At 49.1% G+C, this 18,512-nt stretch overlaps 6 protein-coding genes across 6 annotated transcripts; 3 read left to right on the top strand and 3 right to left on the bottom strand.

The window, feature by feature from the left end:
• Window positions 1-1,017: 1,017 nt before the first annotated feature.
• Window positions 1,018-3,283, top strand: PFICI_09604 (uncharacterized protein; the record flags this gene model as incomplete). The annotated part of the gene is made up of 3 exons (XM_007838185.1): window positions 1,018-1,577; window positions 1,653-2,539; window positions 2,598-3,283. 3 exons carry the CDS (start codon window positions 1,018-1,020, stop codon window positions 3,281-3,283), a joined length of 2,133 nt encoding a protein of 710 aa, XP_007836376.1.
• A 369-nt stretch (window positions 3,284-3,652) lies between these two features.
• PFICI_09603 (uncharacterized protein) lies at window positions 3,653-4,270 on the top strand (the record flags this gene model as incomplete). Its single annotated transcript, XM_007838184.1, has 1 exon — window positions 3,653-4,270. One exon carries the CDS (start codon window positions 3,653-3,655, stop codon window positions 4,268-4,270), a length of 618 nt encoding a protein of 205 aa, XP_007836375.1.
• Window positions 4,271-8,464: 4,194 nt separating this feature from the next.
• On the bottom strand, window positions 8,465-10,362 carry PFICI_09602 (uncharacterized protein; the record flags this gene model as incomplete). The annotated part of the gene is made up of 6 exons (XM_007838183.1): window positions 8,465-9,061; window positions 9,124-9,354; window positions 9,418-9,780; window positions 9,860-9,947; window positions 10,012-10,281; window positions 10,337-10,362. The coding sequence occupies 6 exons, from the start codon at window positions 10,360-10,362 to the stop codon at window positions 8,465-8,467; spliced, it is 1,575 nt and encodes a 524-aa protein (XP_007836374.1).
• A 1,470-nt stretch (window positions 10,363-11,832) lies between these two features.
• Window positions 11,833-12,725, top strand: PFICI_09601 (uncharacterized protein; the record flags this gene model as incomplete). The annotated part of the gene is made up of 3 exons (XM_007838182.1): window positions 11,833-11,872; window positions 12,131-12,200; window positions 12,281-12,725. The coding sequence occupies 3 exons, from the start codon at window positions 11,833-11,835 to the stop codon at window positions 12,723-12,725; spliced, it is 555 nt and encodes a 184-aa protein (XP_007836373.1).
• Window positions 12,726-13,613: 888 nt separating this feature from the next.
• PFICI_09600 (uncharacterized protein) lies at window positions 13,614-15,128 on the bottom strand (the record flags this gene model as incomplete). Its single annotated transcript, XM_007838181.1, has 1 exon — window positions 13,614-15,128. The coding sequence occupies one exon, from the start codon at window positions 15,126-15,128 to the stop codon at window positions 13,614-13,616; it is 1,515 nt and encodes a 504-aa protein (XP_007836372.1).
• Window positions 15,129-16,206: 1,078 nt separating this feature from the next.
• On the bottom strand, window positions 16,207-17,262 carry PFICI_09599 (voltage-gated potassium channel subunit beta; the record flags this gene model as incomplete). Its single annotated transcript, XM_007838180.1, has 1 exon — window positions 16,207-17,262. The coding sequence occupies one exon, from the start codon at window positions 17,260-17,262 to the stop codon at window positions 16,207-16,209; it is 1,056 nt and encodes a 351-aa protein (XP_007836371.1).
• Window positions 17,263-18,512: the final 1,250 nt, after the last annotated feature.

The raw sequence follows: 18,512 nt of genomic DNA, 5'->3' as shown, positions 1-18,512 counted from the left end.
AGATGGGCTGGTTCCCGTAGCAAATGTCTGCCAGCCGGACGAGTATTAATGATAGCCAAGTAAGCGAGATGAACTGTTGGCGAACGTACCGGGAATTGAAGATCTCTCAATTCATCAAGATCTCTAATCAAACCATTGACCGCAACACCGGCCACGCCGCATACTTTGGCTCGTTGAGTAGCTAGGCCGCCCCAACATGCAGTCGCCAGTCCCGGTGGAGTATCAATCAATATAATCGATGCACGGGGAGCCTTATCGACCTATATTTGAACGGATCAGTGATTGTGGAAGCTGTGGAGATAATGACCATCGGGCAGTCGTGAGCACATACAAAATGCCCTTCTACTTTTTGGTTTGCATTGCCTTCGCGGATTAGGTCATAGCGGACCGTGAAGGCAGTACCAATGATTTTGGTAGGCCCAACCTGCTGGTGAGGTGACCATAATCTTATTCCTGGAAGCACACCACAACCAGGAACTCTTAGTTGGGCGAGGGCATCGGCAACATCACAACTGTTAGGCAATAGCCAATTAGCTGAGAGTCCTGACCAGGCTTGGCAAGAATAAGTATACAAGAGAATGAGGAATATAGTCGAATGTTATCTGGGGCTGTATAACCAACCCTGGGACTAACCTGCTATATTGCTGCAGAGCTAGAATGATTTGGCCAACTTCCATAGCTAATTAATGTCTTTTGAGAGTTCTTGGACTATACAAATTCAATAAATGCTATTTCTTTGGCTACTGTAACTGTCCAACTTGACATTTTGATGCTTTTAGACTGGCTTTTGAAGTTTGGGGTTAGGTCCGACAGTAACCGGCACCAGCAAATGCCCTCCAAACGCAACCCCGCCTTGTCCGTCTGCCATTTCTTGCTGTATGTTACAAAAAGTGGTTCATTATTCTACATTCATCTTTGCAATACAAATTGGACCCTGACTTAGCATATCTTGGCATACCTTTTTTTTGAATAAATGTAACAAGATAAGGGATCATCCAACCGACGATCCGTAACATAATGTCGGCAAGCACGCACATTCACCCCCGAGCTTATAAGGCGTGTCTAGCGTGCCGACAGCGGAAATCCCGCTGTGAACTTGGCGTCGGATGGAAGCCCGGAGAAGCCTGTAAACGATGCCACAGGCAAATGAGGGCATGCGTCTTTCCTACCGACCGAGCTGCAGTGACGAACCGTTCCGCATCCTCCGATATATCCCGTGACTCCCAGACCGCCAACGCCACATCATCCGCGCCTTCAGCAGACTCATCGAGACAGCTATCGTCGGCTTCGTGGTCGGCAGCGGCGTCGAGAGAATCCGCTGCTTCTATAGCGCCGCCGGATGGCCTGGCTGGGCCCGTCATGCGTACCATGATTTCGAACAGCGATGATGCCCTTGAAGTCTTGTTCGATCCGGTGCAACACGGATCCTCTCCGACCGTGTCAAGTGTATCCACAAATCCAGCGCCACTCGCCCAGAATCCTCAGAACTCCCGTGCTGGCCACAGGATATGGAATGCTTGTCGATTCGTAAAGCAGGGATGGCTGACCGCTGGCGAAGCCGTCTTCTTTGTTGACAAGTAAGTCGTCCGCTGGTTGGGGGGGGGATCTCAGGATCATCAAAGTAGGTACATACTAATCAGTTCCATGCTCAGATTCTTTGCAAACTTGCAGATTTTAACTCCAATTCTGACTGACTTCTATGGGGAACATGAAAATCATCAATCTTTGATCTCGTCTGAGCCATTGCTCTGCTGTACCATACTAGGCATCTCTGCTCGACATCATGCCCTCCCATGTGTAGGAGGGGCAATGAGAAGCTTCTATATCCATGAGCGACTGTGGACTCACATCCAGCACCTATTACTACGCGTGCTGCTCGGTCAAGAAAAGAACTCATATGGCAAAACACGCTCGGTGGGTACCATTGAGGCTTTACTACTACTTGCTGAGTGGCATCCTCGGGCTTTGTCGGTCCCACCACCAATCGATGGGTGGGACTCGGATCTTCTCGTCCATTGGCCTGAAGATGCCAACCACCAGCAAAATGACGAGAGCAACGAGGCTCGGGATAGGTGGCTAGAAGATGTCATCATTCCAGCCAAACGATGTGGGCACATGTCTTGGATGTTGATCAATTGTGCCCTCTCCCTGTCCCTTGAACTAGAACTGTTCGATGAGAACGATATTCCTGATGCCGATGCTGTTGACGTAGCAAGGCGGCTTAGGATACAGACACTGCTTTATGTCTACACTGAACAAGTAGCATTACAACACGGGCGACAGACGACACTCCCACAAGGGGTCATCCGACAAGTCCCTCGGCTGATTACAAGTACAGTCGATCATGAGGTTGAGTATTCGGTGCTCAAGCCGTGGCTCGAAATCACAAAGCTTACGAGACTCGTAATGGAGACCATGTATCCATCTTCTGCGCATACCGCACAACTTTTACATAACGGTCGCTACATGAACCTGATAGATCATTTTCAGCCAATGCTAAAGACATGGGAAGATAACTATTTGCACAAGGCTGACCTGGGTATGTCAATCCCCCATCTTGTAAATGTTGCTCAAGTCACTGACACCAAGTGGGACAGTCTCTGATGTTCATGGAGTCTTACTCTGTATTGAATATAACAGCACGAGGCTATATTGCTACTCTATAGGATTACAGGGCATTATTGAGCGAAGCGCAGTGCAACACGGGGGACACAGACAAGGCAGCCAAAGTATCACCAGTCAGGTACTGGATCAATCTGACTACCAGCTAATCACTGAGGTCGTCAGATGCAGTTGTGAAGTTCTCAAGGCCGCTTTGAAACTGGAGGAACAGCACATTCTACAGCATGTTCCGACTCGTGTTATGATGCGCGTCATCTCAGGTTCAATATTTCTCATGAAGAGTCTGGGAGTAGGAGTCGAAGCATCTACTTTGAACGCATCGCTGGAGTTACTCCAAAAGGCCATCGGAGCCTTCAGATCGAACGCAGTTGATGAAATGCAACTCGGATTCCGATATGCCGCCTTGCTAGAACTACACCTCAGCAGGTTACAGAGCAGTTTTGTGCCATCGGCGCATCCGGGCTGTATTCCCTTTTCTACCGGTATTCAAGATCCGACTGCCATGGATCACGGGGACGTGCAGCAAGTTCAAACATGGTTCAGTCTCCCTGCTGATGCAACATTTGCAATGGCCGAAATGGGAGAAATACAGGGGTTCCCGAATTTCGATGATGGGTCTCTGGACTTTGTATGGAATCTGGAGTTTCCTGATCAGCTATGAAAAGACTGTGCCAATTGCCATGACCACCTCAAATTAAAACCCGAGGACAGTTTTTGTACACATCTACATTGATAAGGTCTTATCTGGAACTGAGATTCCTCGCTGGATCATTCACCACAGAAAAATATGCGACAAGATCGACACGCGGATACTCTCGGCCCCAATACCCCCCGTCCTGAGAGCGGCCCGGAAGCCACCCACACCACCTAACCTAGTAGCTTATACTGGATGAAGCCTTTGTTCAGAGAATGTATTTTAAATCAAGCTCTCCCGGGTAAGATGCTGCCAAAATATTCTGCAAGCCGATATGTACTTATAACAACATACGCCAAATACACACAAAGACTGAGCAACCTTCCGCGGACAGACATGTCAACTCTTAGCACCGCCAATGAATTGGCTACCCGCCTAGGCTACCGCTTTTCCAACAACTGTCGAATTACCCACGGATCTGGTGCCAATGTCAAGAAACCCTTTCCTGAAATGAATCTGACAATGCACGAATTGGTCGCAGGATCCACGAAACGTTTCGCAGGGCAGCTTGGCTTCATCGAGTTCAGTACTGATCTCAGGCTGCCTCGGCATGTGCATATGGATCTGGACAAAAAGAGATTGACAGACGAGAGAATCATGGTCCTCCATGGCGCTGGGATGGTGGAAATCGCGGGGGAGATCTATGTAGTTGCCCCCGGCTCTTTGGTTGATGCCATTGGCGGCGTCCCACATACCTGGACGGCCTGTCCACCAGGCATTCGTCTACCGGATGGTACAATCACCAACGGCAAATTCACCATGGTTTATGAGTACGAAGAGCCCACAGCATTTTTCCCGACTGCTTCTGCTCAGCCGATTACAGATGCTTCTCAGTATCAGGAGTTCCGGGGCAACCTGGATGATATAAGGTTCCCTGTTCTCAGCGCTTCCGAAGTGGTGCAAAGGGCCTCTATAGTCTTTGGAAAGGAGCTTCTACGACTGAAGTTGGTCTAAGAAGTGTTTTGCGAGGGGTCCGACCGTGGCTGCACATTTAGAATAGTAATGTTTTTGTGATTAAGGATGTTGGCATGGTTTGCCAGTTTCGGTATCTATCGCAGTAAGAGTATTTACTTGGCTAGAGGTTGAACCCAAAATGTTATATATTAGACTACTTGCTACACAACATCCGCTGGCCCGAACAATCGGAAGCCCCCCGACTGATTAAAAGATGGATCCAAGTCGAAGCCTGCGACGGTTATCGTCTTCATGACTTGAGGTTTTCTGCTCATCAAGGTCTCAGCATCCATGGCTTGCATCATAGCCATGAAATGAGGTTCCAACATGTGCTGTTCAGTGGCATCGACAGAGTTATACCTAACCCATCTTGTTGTCAGTGCATAAATGTGCACGCCACCTGAAAGGATTGGACTCACGTCTCAAAGAGGCAGAAACTCGGAGGTTGAGTTTGCATTTCCTCAGTCAGGAGAAAGCGTAAAGCGTATGGTTCTTTTTCCCGCACTTGTTCGCACTGGGTCCTTAGGAGGTCTCGCATCTTGAGAGACGACAATATCAATCAGCAAACTCTGGTAACAAGAGGCCTGCAAGTACTAACCCGATCGGTTGTATCAGATTTCGCGAAGAAGACAGCAAAAATATGCACCTGCGACATTTTTATATAGTCTGGCGAAAAGCAATTATAGACTTAGGAACGTTGCCAAGGCTAGAAATAATAATTCTGGATGATGGAGGCATGGATGGATGTCTCTGCAGTTCGACTTTATGAAATGGCAAAGCACCTCAAATAATCATCTTCGGCTACAGTCACTATACCCTAGAAAACTGAGTTTCAAGAGTGCACACTATCGCTTGAATAACTATGAACCGGGAAGCTGTGGAATGCTGCGGGATCCCGCGGATAGGACAGGTACATGGCGGACCTGACTCGGAATCCTTTAGCGACACGGCGGCTTTGGGGTAGTACGTAGATCGGTGGCCTGGCTGCTGCAAATGGGGATGACAATATATTGTATAGCGTGTAAGTACTATACATCCTGAAATGGACCCTCATGCAACTCGTTCCACTGCGCTTTTCCTTCTCCACAATATCCATGGGGTCAGACTGGTACTGAAGCATTCTGAAGCACTCCGGCCTAGAAAACCCTGCTGGAGGATAAGGCACATTCGGCACCCACTCCCTAAGAGAGCACTGAGACACCTTCTGTCGTTCGTCACATAATTGACTAGGTTAGTCCATGCTATAGCCCCTCTCGACTTAGTGGCGATTACGATCATTCGAAAACTGTTAGTATAGCGCTTGTGCAACCCTCAAGCATGTAAAAGGGCAGACGACTGTGTCTCTGTCTGATCGATATCTCAAAGCCAACCCCCAACAAATCAAGCACAATGAAGCGTGGCGCGGAAGCTTGCACTGTTTGTCGGGCCCGAAAAGTAAGATGTGATATTTCTCAAAAGATACCAGTAAGCAACTTCCGATGTCATTTCTCCCCTTCCCTGGGTTGTCTCATGAGCGAGCATTACCCAAATCAGTGCTTCCAGAGAGCAAACTCGGACAAAATGCTCAAAAGAGTTGCTTCAAACTCAATTGTCTACCCGAATAGACAATTGTTAACACATGTTGTTGTAGTGTAGCAACTGCAAATGGCATGAGGTGAAATGTACACCACAGAAGTACAAATACCGAAGGAGGTGAGTTACCACAAAAATGTCTCCTGGTCACTTAATAAAGCTTCGCCAAGAAACTAACAAAAACGAGTGCTAGGTCTAGATTATCAACCCGGAAACATGCCGAGCGGGAATGTGTGCCTCAGTTACCAGCAAGCGATGAAAACTCACATGAGCTGTTCCGAATTACTACACCATCTAACATTGCCACCACCCCCATGGACACATTTCCACAAGATACCTCCCGCTTAGAAGTGCTCCAACAGGAAGAAAACCTTCTCGAGTTGGATGAGGATATTCGGATTCTCGATTGTAAGCTATCTCATTGTAAGAATGCAAGTTCAACCAGCTAAGGCAAACCGAAGCCTCTGGAGACGCCGGTCAGTCTGCACACGAAATTGTTTCTTTTGATCTCGATGGCGCTGTTGAATCATCTATAGTCGATGTTTTAGAAGTGCAATCGGATGGCTTTCTGCCAAATGAGGCATATCACGGCGGGTGCAACTCACCGAATGCCCATCAGCAGTCGAGTCTCTTGGTGGAGGTACCGACCAGGGCTCACAATGATTCAACACGACTGCCAGCATTCATCCGACCGCTGGAATCAAATTTGACAACTTTTGGTGACTACTCATCATCCGGATTGCTTAATTTGCCCCTATTTGAGGTCCAGCAATCCATGTTGAAGCTATTTGTCACTTTTGTTTATCCAGATCTGCCTGTTTTGGACTTGGGACACTTCCTTCGCGCTGTTACATCACCAAGCTCTTCATCCGAACAAGTCAGCCTATTACTATTCTATGCCGTCATTTTCTCGTCTTTATCATATCTCGACATCCCCATGCTCGAGATGGCTGGTTACGATAGCAGAGAGACTGCCCGCAATGACATCAACAGCAAAATAAACGTGCGAAAGCACCTTTTTCTCTTCTTCTATTTTCCTTTGAACACATCTTTTCTAACATAAAACAGCTATTGTATGATTCAAACTACGAGAACGATCACATGACCCGCGTCCAATCATTACTACTGCAAGCCAGTGGCCAGGACGTCGCGGATAATTACAGGGTTGCTTGGTACTACACGGGCAATGCTATCTCACTAGCTTTTTCTCCGCACTTTTATGAGGGCGAAGCAAGTGACACACCAAGCCTATTCGCATCAAGGGAAAAGCTTGGGCGGAGACTATCATGGTTGTGCTTAATGGCTGATTATGAGATAGGATGCATTTCAGGCAGACCGACTCGGATATTTGAAGAGGACCACAATCTCGACGAGGATGATTTCCGGTATGAGCCGGGTGAGCTGAAAATTGACGGCTTCATCGTTAAAGACGAATCAGAAAGAACAAGCCTATTTACTTCATTAGCACAGCATAGGGATCTGTGCGTCGCAAAAGTCAACCTATGTGTATGCATCATGAAAGCCAAAAGATTGCAATATCCAGTCTTTGTCAACCAATACCAGACTGATGTAGGAAATGGAGCCCGATGTGGGTTGGAAGAATGTCAGAGAAGCCAAGTGCTCTTGGACAACCTGCCGCTCGAGACTTGGTATGATCAGCTTCCGGTATCCTGTTCTTGGCCAGAGCAGTCAAGGCGACCCACGGATATGTACAATAAAAGTCAGCTAATCAAACGCGCGATGGTTCATATACTGTACCATTCCGCCGTCTCGAGCTTGTACCGGGGATTTCTACATCGTGGCCCCTCGCATCGGTGCCAAATCCATTCATTTTCGGAAATCAAGATTCGAGAATCATCGATCAAAATCGCCCACATTATTCAGGTACTCTGCCAGTTGGACATACAACGTTATCTGCCAATACATGGTGTCCACATTGTGGCCGTGGCTGCCGATGATCTGGCCATATCTGCAGTCCACGGTTGTTCCCATGTTCGAGAAAGGTCTTCTCAAGGATACGAAATTTGTTTCAAATTGCTCGAGAGCCTGAGAGGCGATGTCACGATTGCAAGACATGCTATTGAGACAATGCAGAGTAGGCAGTTCGAAACGAGTGAAAGGTCACAAACGGAAAGCTTTGCTCAATCCAATATCACTAGGACATGGTCAAGTGGATCTTTATCACTGGTAGAGAGCCTTTCCAGTCACATAGTGGAATGACATCTACAAGCCGAAAAGTCCTTGTCATCAGATTTGGTCTGCATCTCTTGTTTCAAATCACCGTAAATAAAATCAGAAAACAGTTTCATGCACGAGTAAAACATATATGCATCAGTGCGTGGAAGCGGTATCAAATTCAACCATTGATCTCCATCTGCGTGAGGCTGTTTTGGCTGTTGAGACGTGTGCCTCTTTGTCTAATTGAATTGGACAGAAGAAGAACTGCCATAAGCCAGAAATACCAAATATTTCTTCAAAGCACTTCAGAAGCACTTCAGGCAGCTATTACACATCATATGGTCTCGTTATTGCTATCAGTGTTACTTAAGCTATGCATCTTATTGCCTGTTGACGGAGTAGGTGACAAAGTCCTGCAACTTCTAGATCTATTAGGCCATGCCGCTAAGTCGCAAAGAATCGGGGTTGTTGTCCAGTGGCCACAGCTGCATCGGTAATCAGTCGATTGGCACGGCGCAGATCCCACTTGAGGCCCAGACTGATGCACCCGCTCGCGGCAGAGAAACCAATAAGCAGAAACATGGCCAACAGATATCGAGGCTCATCTTGTTCCCTAAAGAAATATGGACTGATGATGTTACCCAGCTGAGCAAGAACGTTTAGCATGGAGGTGGCGACAGCCTTCTTCTCTGGAGTTTGGTTGAGCACATTTGCCGCCCAACCGTATATGAGGCCATTTGCAGCATAACAACCCGACACGTAAAGGAATGAGGCCGCATATCTCGTTGGACCATTGAGTGTGGCTACAGAGACGATGAAGCCCGCTGCTGCAATATATGCCGGTACAGCGATATGATATCCTCGTTCACCGCGGCTGTCGCTGGACCAGGAGACCACAACCGACATGACAGCTCCGACAAGATAAGGGGGAGAGGTGCAGAGTAAAGTCACAATGGTTGAGCCAAATCCAAAGCCTTTCACGATTGAAGGAAAGAAGTAACTGAACCCGAATGCAGCATGGTTGCACAGAAGTAGCATAACCTGGAACACACGATTTAGCTTAATCATCATCGCTTCATTGTTCCAATCGCACTACTACTTACAAATGCCCAAGTCCGACGGTCAGATACGGCCAAGCGCAAGCCATATAATAGAGATCTATTAGACTCTTGCGTGACACTGTCGGCGGCGATGCGCTCGAGTGCCACTTTTTGCTCCTCTTCGCTCAGAAGCCATCTCTGACTACCCGTCGCAGCCTCTGGGAAGTCGGGCAACAAGAACATTGAAGCAACGGCAAGGAGAAAATTGACCGATCCCACAATGATGTAAAGCCACTAGAATCACAGGGTTACCAAGGGGATTCGGCAAAGCTGCATCGAGTGGTTCTTCGCACTTACCCTCCAGCCGGCCAATCCCAGCGCATGATCGAGACGGGAGAAAACACCGGCAGCAATCAGACCAGAAAAGGCAATTGCGACAATAAGCCCCGTGTACATGAATGCCATTCGTAAGCCCAACTCCTTTCTGGTGTACCAACACGATAAAAGATAATAGACCCCGGGAAAGAATGGAGCCTCTGCGATTCCCAGAAGACACCGGACAGTAATAAGCTGTCCAAAGTTCTGAACTGCTCCGGTCGACGCTGAAACGATGGACCACGCGCAAGCCCACAGTGGTATATAGAGCGATGGTCGTACCCGGGTAAGGATCATATTGCTCAGAATCTGCATGGCCATGTAGCTATTCAGGATTAGAATATGCTTTGTATTAACAGAGGGTTTCTTCTTCTTCTTCTTCATCTTTATGTTCTACACAAGAGGACTTATATGAAAATCAAACTTGCCCGACATTGAGAATTGACACGACAGTGTTGAAATCTTCACCGGAAAGACTCAAATCTTCTTTGATGCTATTCAGGTTTGCTGAGCTGGACACACAGTTAGTCCTTTTCCCAACGCAGTACAGTTCCAACGGGGGATCTTGGTGCGCACGAGATACTGTTTCTATCCAGATAATTGAAGAGATACAAAACCCATATCATGGGCATCAATGTCAGATCCAGCTTGCGTACGAGACTGCGCGAGACGGCGTGCCAATGATCGTCCAAGATAGGACCATCATTAATGCAATTGGTCTCATTCGCTTTGGCTTTGGGCACAGTTTCGCAGTGATCCGTGTGCTGCGTTTGCATTTTTGTAGAACCGGAATCGTTTTCAGACGGCATCATGTATTGTTCGTTCAATGTGCGGGCAGGCTTGGAACTCAGTACAATCATGAGTATTTGATGCCTTCATTTAGATATGGCCTCGTGCTTACACCGCATATCGCACGTTGGTAGTCATGGTCTCTCCTTATAATGGATCCTCCTCATGGCGAGCTAGACAAGGGCTGATGATAGAAATATAATGCCATGGCTTTCAACCCCACGGGGAAACCCCATACCGGGAACTCTGCCGTGGGCAACCGACCTTTACCTACTGTTGGATAGTTCAACGTCTGCTAGAGACGGCGTACGTACTCTCTATGCTGCTCTACTACAGCGGTGTTGAATCGAGATCTCAACTATGCGTTGATTGGACAAAAATCTACCTACTAGCAGCTGGAGAATCGGCTCGCAAAGATGTGTGGAGAGCATTTATAGCGGACTGCCAGTGATGCTCCGCGCCCAGGGCCGCGGCGTTCCGGTCCAAATAGTATTTCATCTCATTTTTACTTTTCTAACTTTGCTTCTTGTACTCGCACTCTGTCATTGTCGCCACGGCTGTTGAAGCATGCATGTACGATGCTGGACGGTTGGATATTGGAGTGGTTCCGCCCATTTGATGCCGACACTATCCGGCATTAGCTTTGCCATCTCCTTGATTCCTCTTTTCCTTTTTCCTAGACTCTTGCGAGATCTGGTTCTGCTATTCCAGAGCTGGCCATCGTAGCTCGGATGATCGAAATCTCCTTGCCAAGACCATTTGAAGGGAGGTATTGATATCCGATCAATCTAAGTCAAAGCGGCGGACTCGTACAGGGGCAGTAGATGTAGTATTTCATTCCAGTGCAAACCAAGGTTCAAACTCGAGGACGTTTCTGCAGGACAAGACCTGCACTACTAAGAAACAACAGGGACAAGTCACATTGACCTGGGCTGGTCCAGATACACACGCACAAATCGGGCGCAATTGAAATGTAGATCACAGAATGAAACGACATCGTCACGGTGTAAGGACGATGCCGAGATTAACGAAGGATCCATCTTTCCCAAGATTGTTTACTCTCCAAGCTCCTCCTTGATACATGACCAAGGCGCAATGCCCATCGAGAGAGGGCGCTGCATGATCTGGAGGGCTCGTTGCTATCTGGAGAGGAAAAGGGAAAAGAGAAGAAGCTCAAAAATATTGCGGCGCAATTTTGGCCAATTTGAAGGTTCGTGGAGCGTGGGGCCAGGGACCCGCGAGGCGCGACGGTGGGGACCAACCGGTGCACGGGACCAGATGGTCACGCTACGTACAGCAATAGAAAGAGCTATGGCTGTGGTGGCGGTGCGTGAAACCCATCTGGGTCGAAGCAAAAAGAGGCTGACTTTCTGCCGCCACTTGATTGGTCGAGGCATTTACCGAGGAGCCGACCCGACTGCTTCCGCTTTAGAGGACATCATCGAGAGAGAGAGAGATTGGAGAGGCGTCGGATTGAGCGTACCTAGCATTTACCTAGTGCGTCGATTTGATCTGCCTTGCTTCGCTCCGTTTGACGGCATCGACGACATCGAGCCAATTGACCAAAACAACTTGCCAAACGGTCATAAAGGGAAGATACTATTCAAAATGATTGGCCAAAGAGTCGGTCTCTCGGCCGTGCGCCAGGGTAAGTCGCTGTTCATTACTTGCTCGAAAGCCAAGAAAGAGGGAGGAAAGTTGCGCGGCTGCAAAGACACGCATTGTTACAAGACATGGCAAGTCGCTGCAAAGCAAAGGGGATCAACGAATACCACAGCCGGAGATATAGCAGCTTCCACGATGGCAGGATAGGGTGGGAGCGCCAGAAAGAGCCCGTTCGGCCATCGAAACAACCCGATCACGAGCAACCACCATTCAGCGGGATTCGCTAACATCAAAACCACAGTCGCAAAGAGCCCCAATGCCCTTTTCCTGTCCCAGAACCTGCCTCGTCTGGCTATGGGCATGCAAGCTAGGTCCGTGTTCCTTCTGCCAGACACTGCTTGACCTTGCGATCTCTCGAGCTAACCGTTGCATCCTCTTTGCTCACATCTAGACCCGCTTCCACCACAAAACTCACCGAGGCCGATGCCCAATCCCTCCTCGCTTCCCAGCGCCGCAGCCGACCCGTAGCACCGCATCTGCAGATTTACGACCCCAGCCAGACCTTCTTCACCAGCTCCATCTGGACGCGTATCACGGGTAGCATCTTCTCCGGCGGCCTCTACGTCTTTGGTGCCGCCTACCTCGTGGCTCCCCTGCTTGGCTGGCACCTCGAGTCGGCATCCATCGCCGCCGCATTTGGTGCTCTCCCCGTCGCCGCCAAGGGCGCCCTCAAGTTCCTGCTCGCCTGGCCCTTTGTCGGCCACTGCGTGAACGGCATCCGTCACCTTGTCTTTGACTTTGCCAAGGGCTTCAGCAAGTCTAACATCAAGACCGTCGGCAACGTTCTTTGGGGCACCACTCTGGTTTCCGCCCTGGGTCTGGCTTTCCTTTTGTAAAGACAAGACATGAGAAGCGACGAATATAATAAAAGAGAGAGGGAGAAAACAGAACAGGAAACCAATGGACGACTGACCAAAGTCGAGAAAACGTCACTATCCGAGTGCCAATTTGAGCGACCACTTGCACGACGGCTGGTCAGATACCACAGCTGCTGAGGCGCACACGGATCTAGAGGTGGATTAAAGGCGTCTTGTACATGTGTAGAACTGTATGAATTTTAGTGGAAATGCAGTGCAATTTACAAATTACTTCAAAGCCAGATCCGTCCATCGGGTCATGTCGAGCTGCTCCTGATGCTCTACAAGGTCTACAATATTCATATACTGCAGGGTAGCTAACCATGGACTGTCTCCATTTCTGGACCATAAAACATCCACCTTAATGTGATGAGACAATATAGGTAGCGCTGGGAATATAATGATGCCACAATTCCTATTCTTCGGGAACGAGTGCCCGTCTACCTAGGTAACGAGCTGACTGCTTTCGAAGACTTGAAATCGCCTGAAATCAAATATTTTCTCTGTCATTAAGCACAGCAATGTAGCAGGGTGTAATGATTCCATATCGAAGCAGCCCCTTGAATTCCGCGCTCGACACCTAAAACAATTTGTCTCGAGTTGAAAACCTTTACCAAAAATAAGGGCAAAACCTCAACCAAATCGATGCCTAGGGCCCGACCATGTATATTTGTACCAGAACGCCGTTCGCCTAAATGATGCATCCTCTCTGCCGGGGGTATATAAAGGAAGATACCCACGAGTGACTGGGCGTTGTCCTGCTTGGGCATATTACATAACTTTCCACCTAATGAAGAAAAGAAAAATTCTTCATACTTTTTGTCGTCCCACAAACCGTCACGGGATCATGAGGAGTACAATGCACCTTTAGTGGGCACTGAAAGCTCTGGCATCAAGCACAGTCTGGACGAGCTGGTGGTCTCCTAGCCTTGCAACCCTCTCACCGATCAAGTCGCCAAGGAACTCCTTCAATTCCGAAGTCTCGCGATCGCTGGTGCCGTTGACGCCGTTGGCCATAAGGAGATTTTGTTCGGGAAGCAAGGTCCTTATAGCTTTGATAATGGCACCCAGGATGGCTTCCAACTCAATTTGGTTGCTGTCATTTCCACCTTCCTTGAGCTTTTGAAGCATGCCATCCGAGAAGTTCTTGAAGTTCTGCAAGGCCAGCACCCGGATGGATTCAGGCCCACCAGCAGCTGACAAGCCCAGAATGGCTCCATACCACACGGACGCTGGCATGTTGATGTCAAGAAAGTGCTTGAGACACGTCCGAGTCATCTTGGGCCGAAGCATCTTGTTAGACGTAGCATACTTTTGACAGATACGGCCAATGAGACTGGCGCTGAACTCGCGGAGTAGGTAGACTTCGTTCAGCCAATCTTGGCCGTTCTCATTACCCAGTTTACGCCCTAGTAAACAAGTGAGGACAGGTGCTGAGAGTGGACTGGCATAAGGGTCCAAGTAGATCTCAGGATTCTCCACAAGGGCGTCTGTGAGTTCCATCATCCGGCGAAGTATGAAGAGGTCGTCCATATGGTGAGACACTTCGTTACATATGAAGTTGACAAAGTACGGGACAAGTTGGTGAATGCCAGGGTCCGACTTGACTGATTCGAGGGCTGCTGCGCGTAATTCTTGGGCTACAGGCTCGGGGTTGTCGTCCAACAGCGCAGATTGTACCTTTTCAAAGTAGAGAGTGAGCTCGGTGCTGATGATGTGTTTGACTGCCGGCCGGAAGTTTGCGCCTTGGTTGCCGGCAACAGCAGGCAGGGCTGGATTGGCACCTGGCCCCTTAGGCAGGAGTTCTTGGGATCGCGACTCATTCGTGCTCGGGTTCTGGGGGATGGTAGGTTGAACGCCTTCAATAGCTAGCCAATGACCTGTAACAAGGGAAGATAGAAATGAGCGAGTGTCTCGGTGTTGCGCTACACAGCAGATGGACATACCAGTAAAGTTGCTGTCCCGAGGAACTTTGGGCAACGGGTTGTTGATTAGCTTCTCAAAGTCGACTTCTTCGTCTTCAAGGTAAAAGATGGGCTGGCCGGTGCCAATGCCAGCTTCACCGTATCTGAGAGGTCGCGTGCTATCGTATCCATAGAGCGGCTCGACGTCAAGGACTTTCAAGGCCGAAGCGATATCTTGGGTGGTAAGCGTTGAGCGTTTTGCGCCTTTCATGAATCGAAGCGCTTCAATGATGACCTGCCCGATGCGATACTCGACGTCCTGTGCCAGCGTGCGCAAGGCCTCCTCGTTAAGGTTGCCGATCCCAAGGGACTCTGCGACATCCTTTACATTGTCCGGATTCCAGAGCAGAGCCGTCTCCTTTGGCTTGGAAGCGGCATCCTGCGGAGCCGGGGCTCGGGCTGCATTGTTTGATGCCATCGCACAAGATGCTCGAGTTGTCTATCGGTGATGTGGAGATGTGGCAGCCGAAAACTGGAGAGGAACAGATGGCAAGGAATGATCACAAATCCTTTTTCCGTGTCTGAAATCGCTCCGGATATGGTGTTTTGTAGTTTGACTTCCCAGGAGACACGCCGAAAAGCTCCGCGACTTATGTGAATGGGCGATGGAGGCTGGAACTTGGAGGGGCCAATATTTACGGCTACTGGCAAGCGCGCATCACTGGCTGGGCCCTTCTTTGCAGTGTTGATTGCGCCGCCGAGGAGTGCAAATTTGTGTCTTCGACCCTAGTCTGGAGTCGAGAGTCTGCGGTGTAAGAAAGTGGTGTGGAATCTTGATGTTGCGTCGTTTGTTTGGTTGTCCTTAGGTAGTTGGCGAGCTACCAACGGCGTTGAACGTAGGCAATGTAGGTAGGTAAGTATGTGAGCTTCAGAAGTGTTTGTGGCTGTTCGACAAGGCTAGGTTAGTTGAGTGAGTGTACGGCCTGGGGTAAGACGGGGATTGAAGTTCCTCTATCATTAGTGGACAAACTTCAGCCTCCCGTGCCGCTAGCTTACCTTATAGGTATGGTAGCGCCCTAAACAACGAACCCTCCACCCCGCTGCTAAGGTAAAGTCAATTGCAGGTACGGTCAACCTATGCGCCAGACCTGCTTACATGTATGCCTCATTATGGAAATATACATCACCTGCCGTTTGATCACGCAGCAAACCCAGAGACAGATCTTGTCGAACCTATATATTGACTCGCATTATTTGAAGTTGTGCCAAATGGATTGACAAGCTTGAGCCCATTTCTAGTATACTTGACTGGGGTGAGCACACACTCACCATTGGCATGGAATTTATATAGACATCCATCATATAGTTCCTTGTTATACATGAAGTCACTGACAAGGTGATTCAATATTATGATTGTTTATTTGGATTTCCCCCGAACCATTTTGTCATATGTATCGCTAAATCCACTGTCCTTTCCCCTGTTTTCTTGCGTGCGTTACATGTAGCAAAACTTCTAGCTTAGAATCACACGTGTCTAGGCAGGCAAAGATGCAGGTTTATAGTCTCTCACGACCATAAGTAGGAGCAGCAGCGGGCTTGTTGTCCAGAATCGACTCAATCTCCTCCAAGATCTCGGGCGTAATCTTGTCAGACAGCTTGAGAGCCTTGATGTTGTCCTCAATCTGCTCAATCTTGGTAGCACCCAGAATGACGGTGCTCACGTTGGGGTTCTTCAGGCACCAGGCGAGTGAAAGCTGTCCCACGTTGCCGCCCAGTCTTTCCGCAATGGCAGTCAACTTCTTGACCTTCTCAATCTTGGCCTTTCCCTCGTCCGTCTGCAGCTGCTTGATGCTGTTCTCGAAGAAGGTCTTGTTCGTGGCGTAGCGCGAGTCCTCGGGAATGCCGTCGTTGTACTTGCCGGTCAGCAGACCAGAGGCGAGCGGCGACCAGATTGTAGTTCCATACTGGAACTGCTTGTACAGAGGAGCGTATTCAACTTCGAAACGCTGGCGGTGGAAGGCATTGTACTGGGGCTGCTCGACTACTGGGGCAATAAGGTTGTACTTCTCAGCAATCTGGGTGGCCTCCATGATCTGGACGGCGGACCACTCCGAGGTTCCCCAGTAGTAGGCAAGGTTGAGATTGCGGATGGCCTGCGTGAAGCCTTCGACAATCTCCTTCATGGGAGTGGCGGGGTCTGGGCGGTGCGCAAAGACAATGTCGACGTAAGGCTGCTGCAACCGCTCCAAGGAGCTCTTCAGTCCCTCGACAATGTGCTTCCAGCTCAGACCACGGGTGTTGGGCTCCTTGCGGCCGGTACCGAAGAAAATCTTGGTCGTCAAAACGTACTCATCCCTCGGCCAGTCGAGCTCCTTCAGCGCCTGGCCCATTTCAACCTCGGACTCGCCCGAGGCATAGGTCTCGGCGGTATCAAAGGTGTTGATGCCATGGTCCCAGGCGGTCTGCAGGCACTTTTTCACAATCTCGCCCTTTTGAGTACCTCCGTAGGTGAGCCAGCCACCAAGAGAGAAGACGCTCACCTTGAGACCAGTCGGTCCCAGGTGGCGGAACTTCATGTCCTTGGGGTCATAGGCAGAGCGGACAGCAGGCATTTTGCTGGTAGATGATGAGGTTGGTGATGAGGTAGAGTAGTGTCTTGCAGCAAGTGAAGAGATTATTGTTGTTTTCTGAGCAGTACCGAGAATTCGCGGGACACGTAGATACATGCCAGTGGGAGAAGCGGTGATGAGTGATTTCTCAGTCTTGGACCTCTGGGCACGCAATTGTTCTGCACTCCACTCGCAGCGGGTTGATAAGGTATTTATGTACGGCAAAGCGTTAACCGTAGGTACCTACCTTGGCTACAGTCAATACTAGGATGTAATGTATGTACTATGTCATTTCCAATACGATACAGGCAGCTACAGGGGGACCACTGAATGAATGGTGACGCAACGGATGAACCCCGCGCTTTCATCCCGCCAGAAGAGGGACAACCATTAACTCCGATATTTACATTAGTAATCGCTTTCTGAAAGATGCACCCGAGGTTTCGGGCACACAAACCATTGACTTCGTGCAGAATTAGTGGAGCGTATCTGGAAGGAGCCGAGCCCAAGATTGACAATATCTTGCCAATATGTCCTTAACTCTGGATATACAGAGTACAATGAGGGTATACCCAACTTCAGATTGACTAAATCTGACATGATGCAATCCTCTCTCTCTCCCCCGAAAAGCCACAGTCGCTCCATAAACTAGCAGCTGTCGCGTAACCCATTACAGCTGGGGTTATAAGCATTTACTAGTGTCAAATTAGACTCAAGATCACCACAGCTCGCTATACTGCTACTAGGTAATGAGACCCACTGTCGCCCAGATAGGGGAAATCTCTTTGTGTTTGTGTGTGTTTGTGTGTACCTTGGTGGGCATCCCCAAAATGCATATAGCATACAGGTCGCATAAATACCTACCTACCTAAAAACTCTCTATCGGACGCTTGCCGGACATACCTTTCTTCATCCACATGGAACAAGACTATCTTGTCTGTCTGGATCCTTGGCAGCTTTAGTTTTGTTTTGATCAGCACGATTCTCAAGCGGCGCTATAAAACAAGCCTCTTGGCCTAATCCATCGATCACTGGCTGTCTCTTGGGTCTAATAATCCGTCGTAATTGAAGAGATCGCCTGGGGTCATCAATCTTGCTAATAATCTTCGTGCGGTACCTACTCAATGGAAATCCAGCAATATGCAAGCTTTGAAGCTGGCCGATGACATTCACGACAGCGATAGGTGTGTCGGTAGAACCCAGTGTAGCGTCTATCAATGTAGTCATTTGGGGGGGGGGGGGGGGGGGGCACC

Source organism: Pestalotiopsis fici (assembly GCF_000516985.1).
Source record: "Pestalotiopsis fici W106-1 unplaced genomic scaffold PFICI_Scf_6, whole genome shotgun sequence".
Lineage (NCBI taxonomy): Eukaryota > Fungi > Ascomycota > Sordariomycetes > Amphisphaeriales > Sporocadaceae > Pestalotiopsis > Pestalotiopsis fici.
Note: the sequence above shows the minus strand (reverse complement) of the source record. Positions and strands in the feature narration are given on the sequence as shown.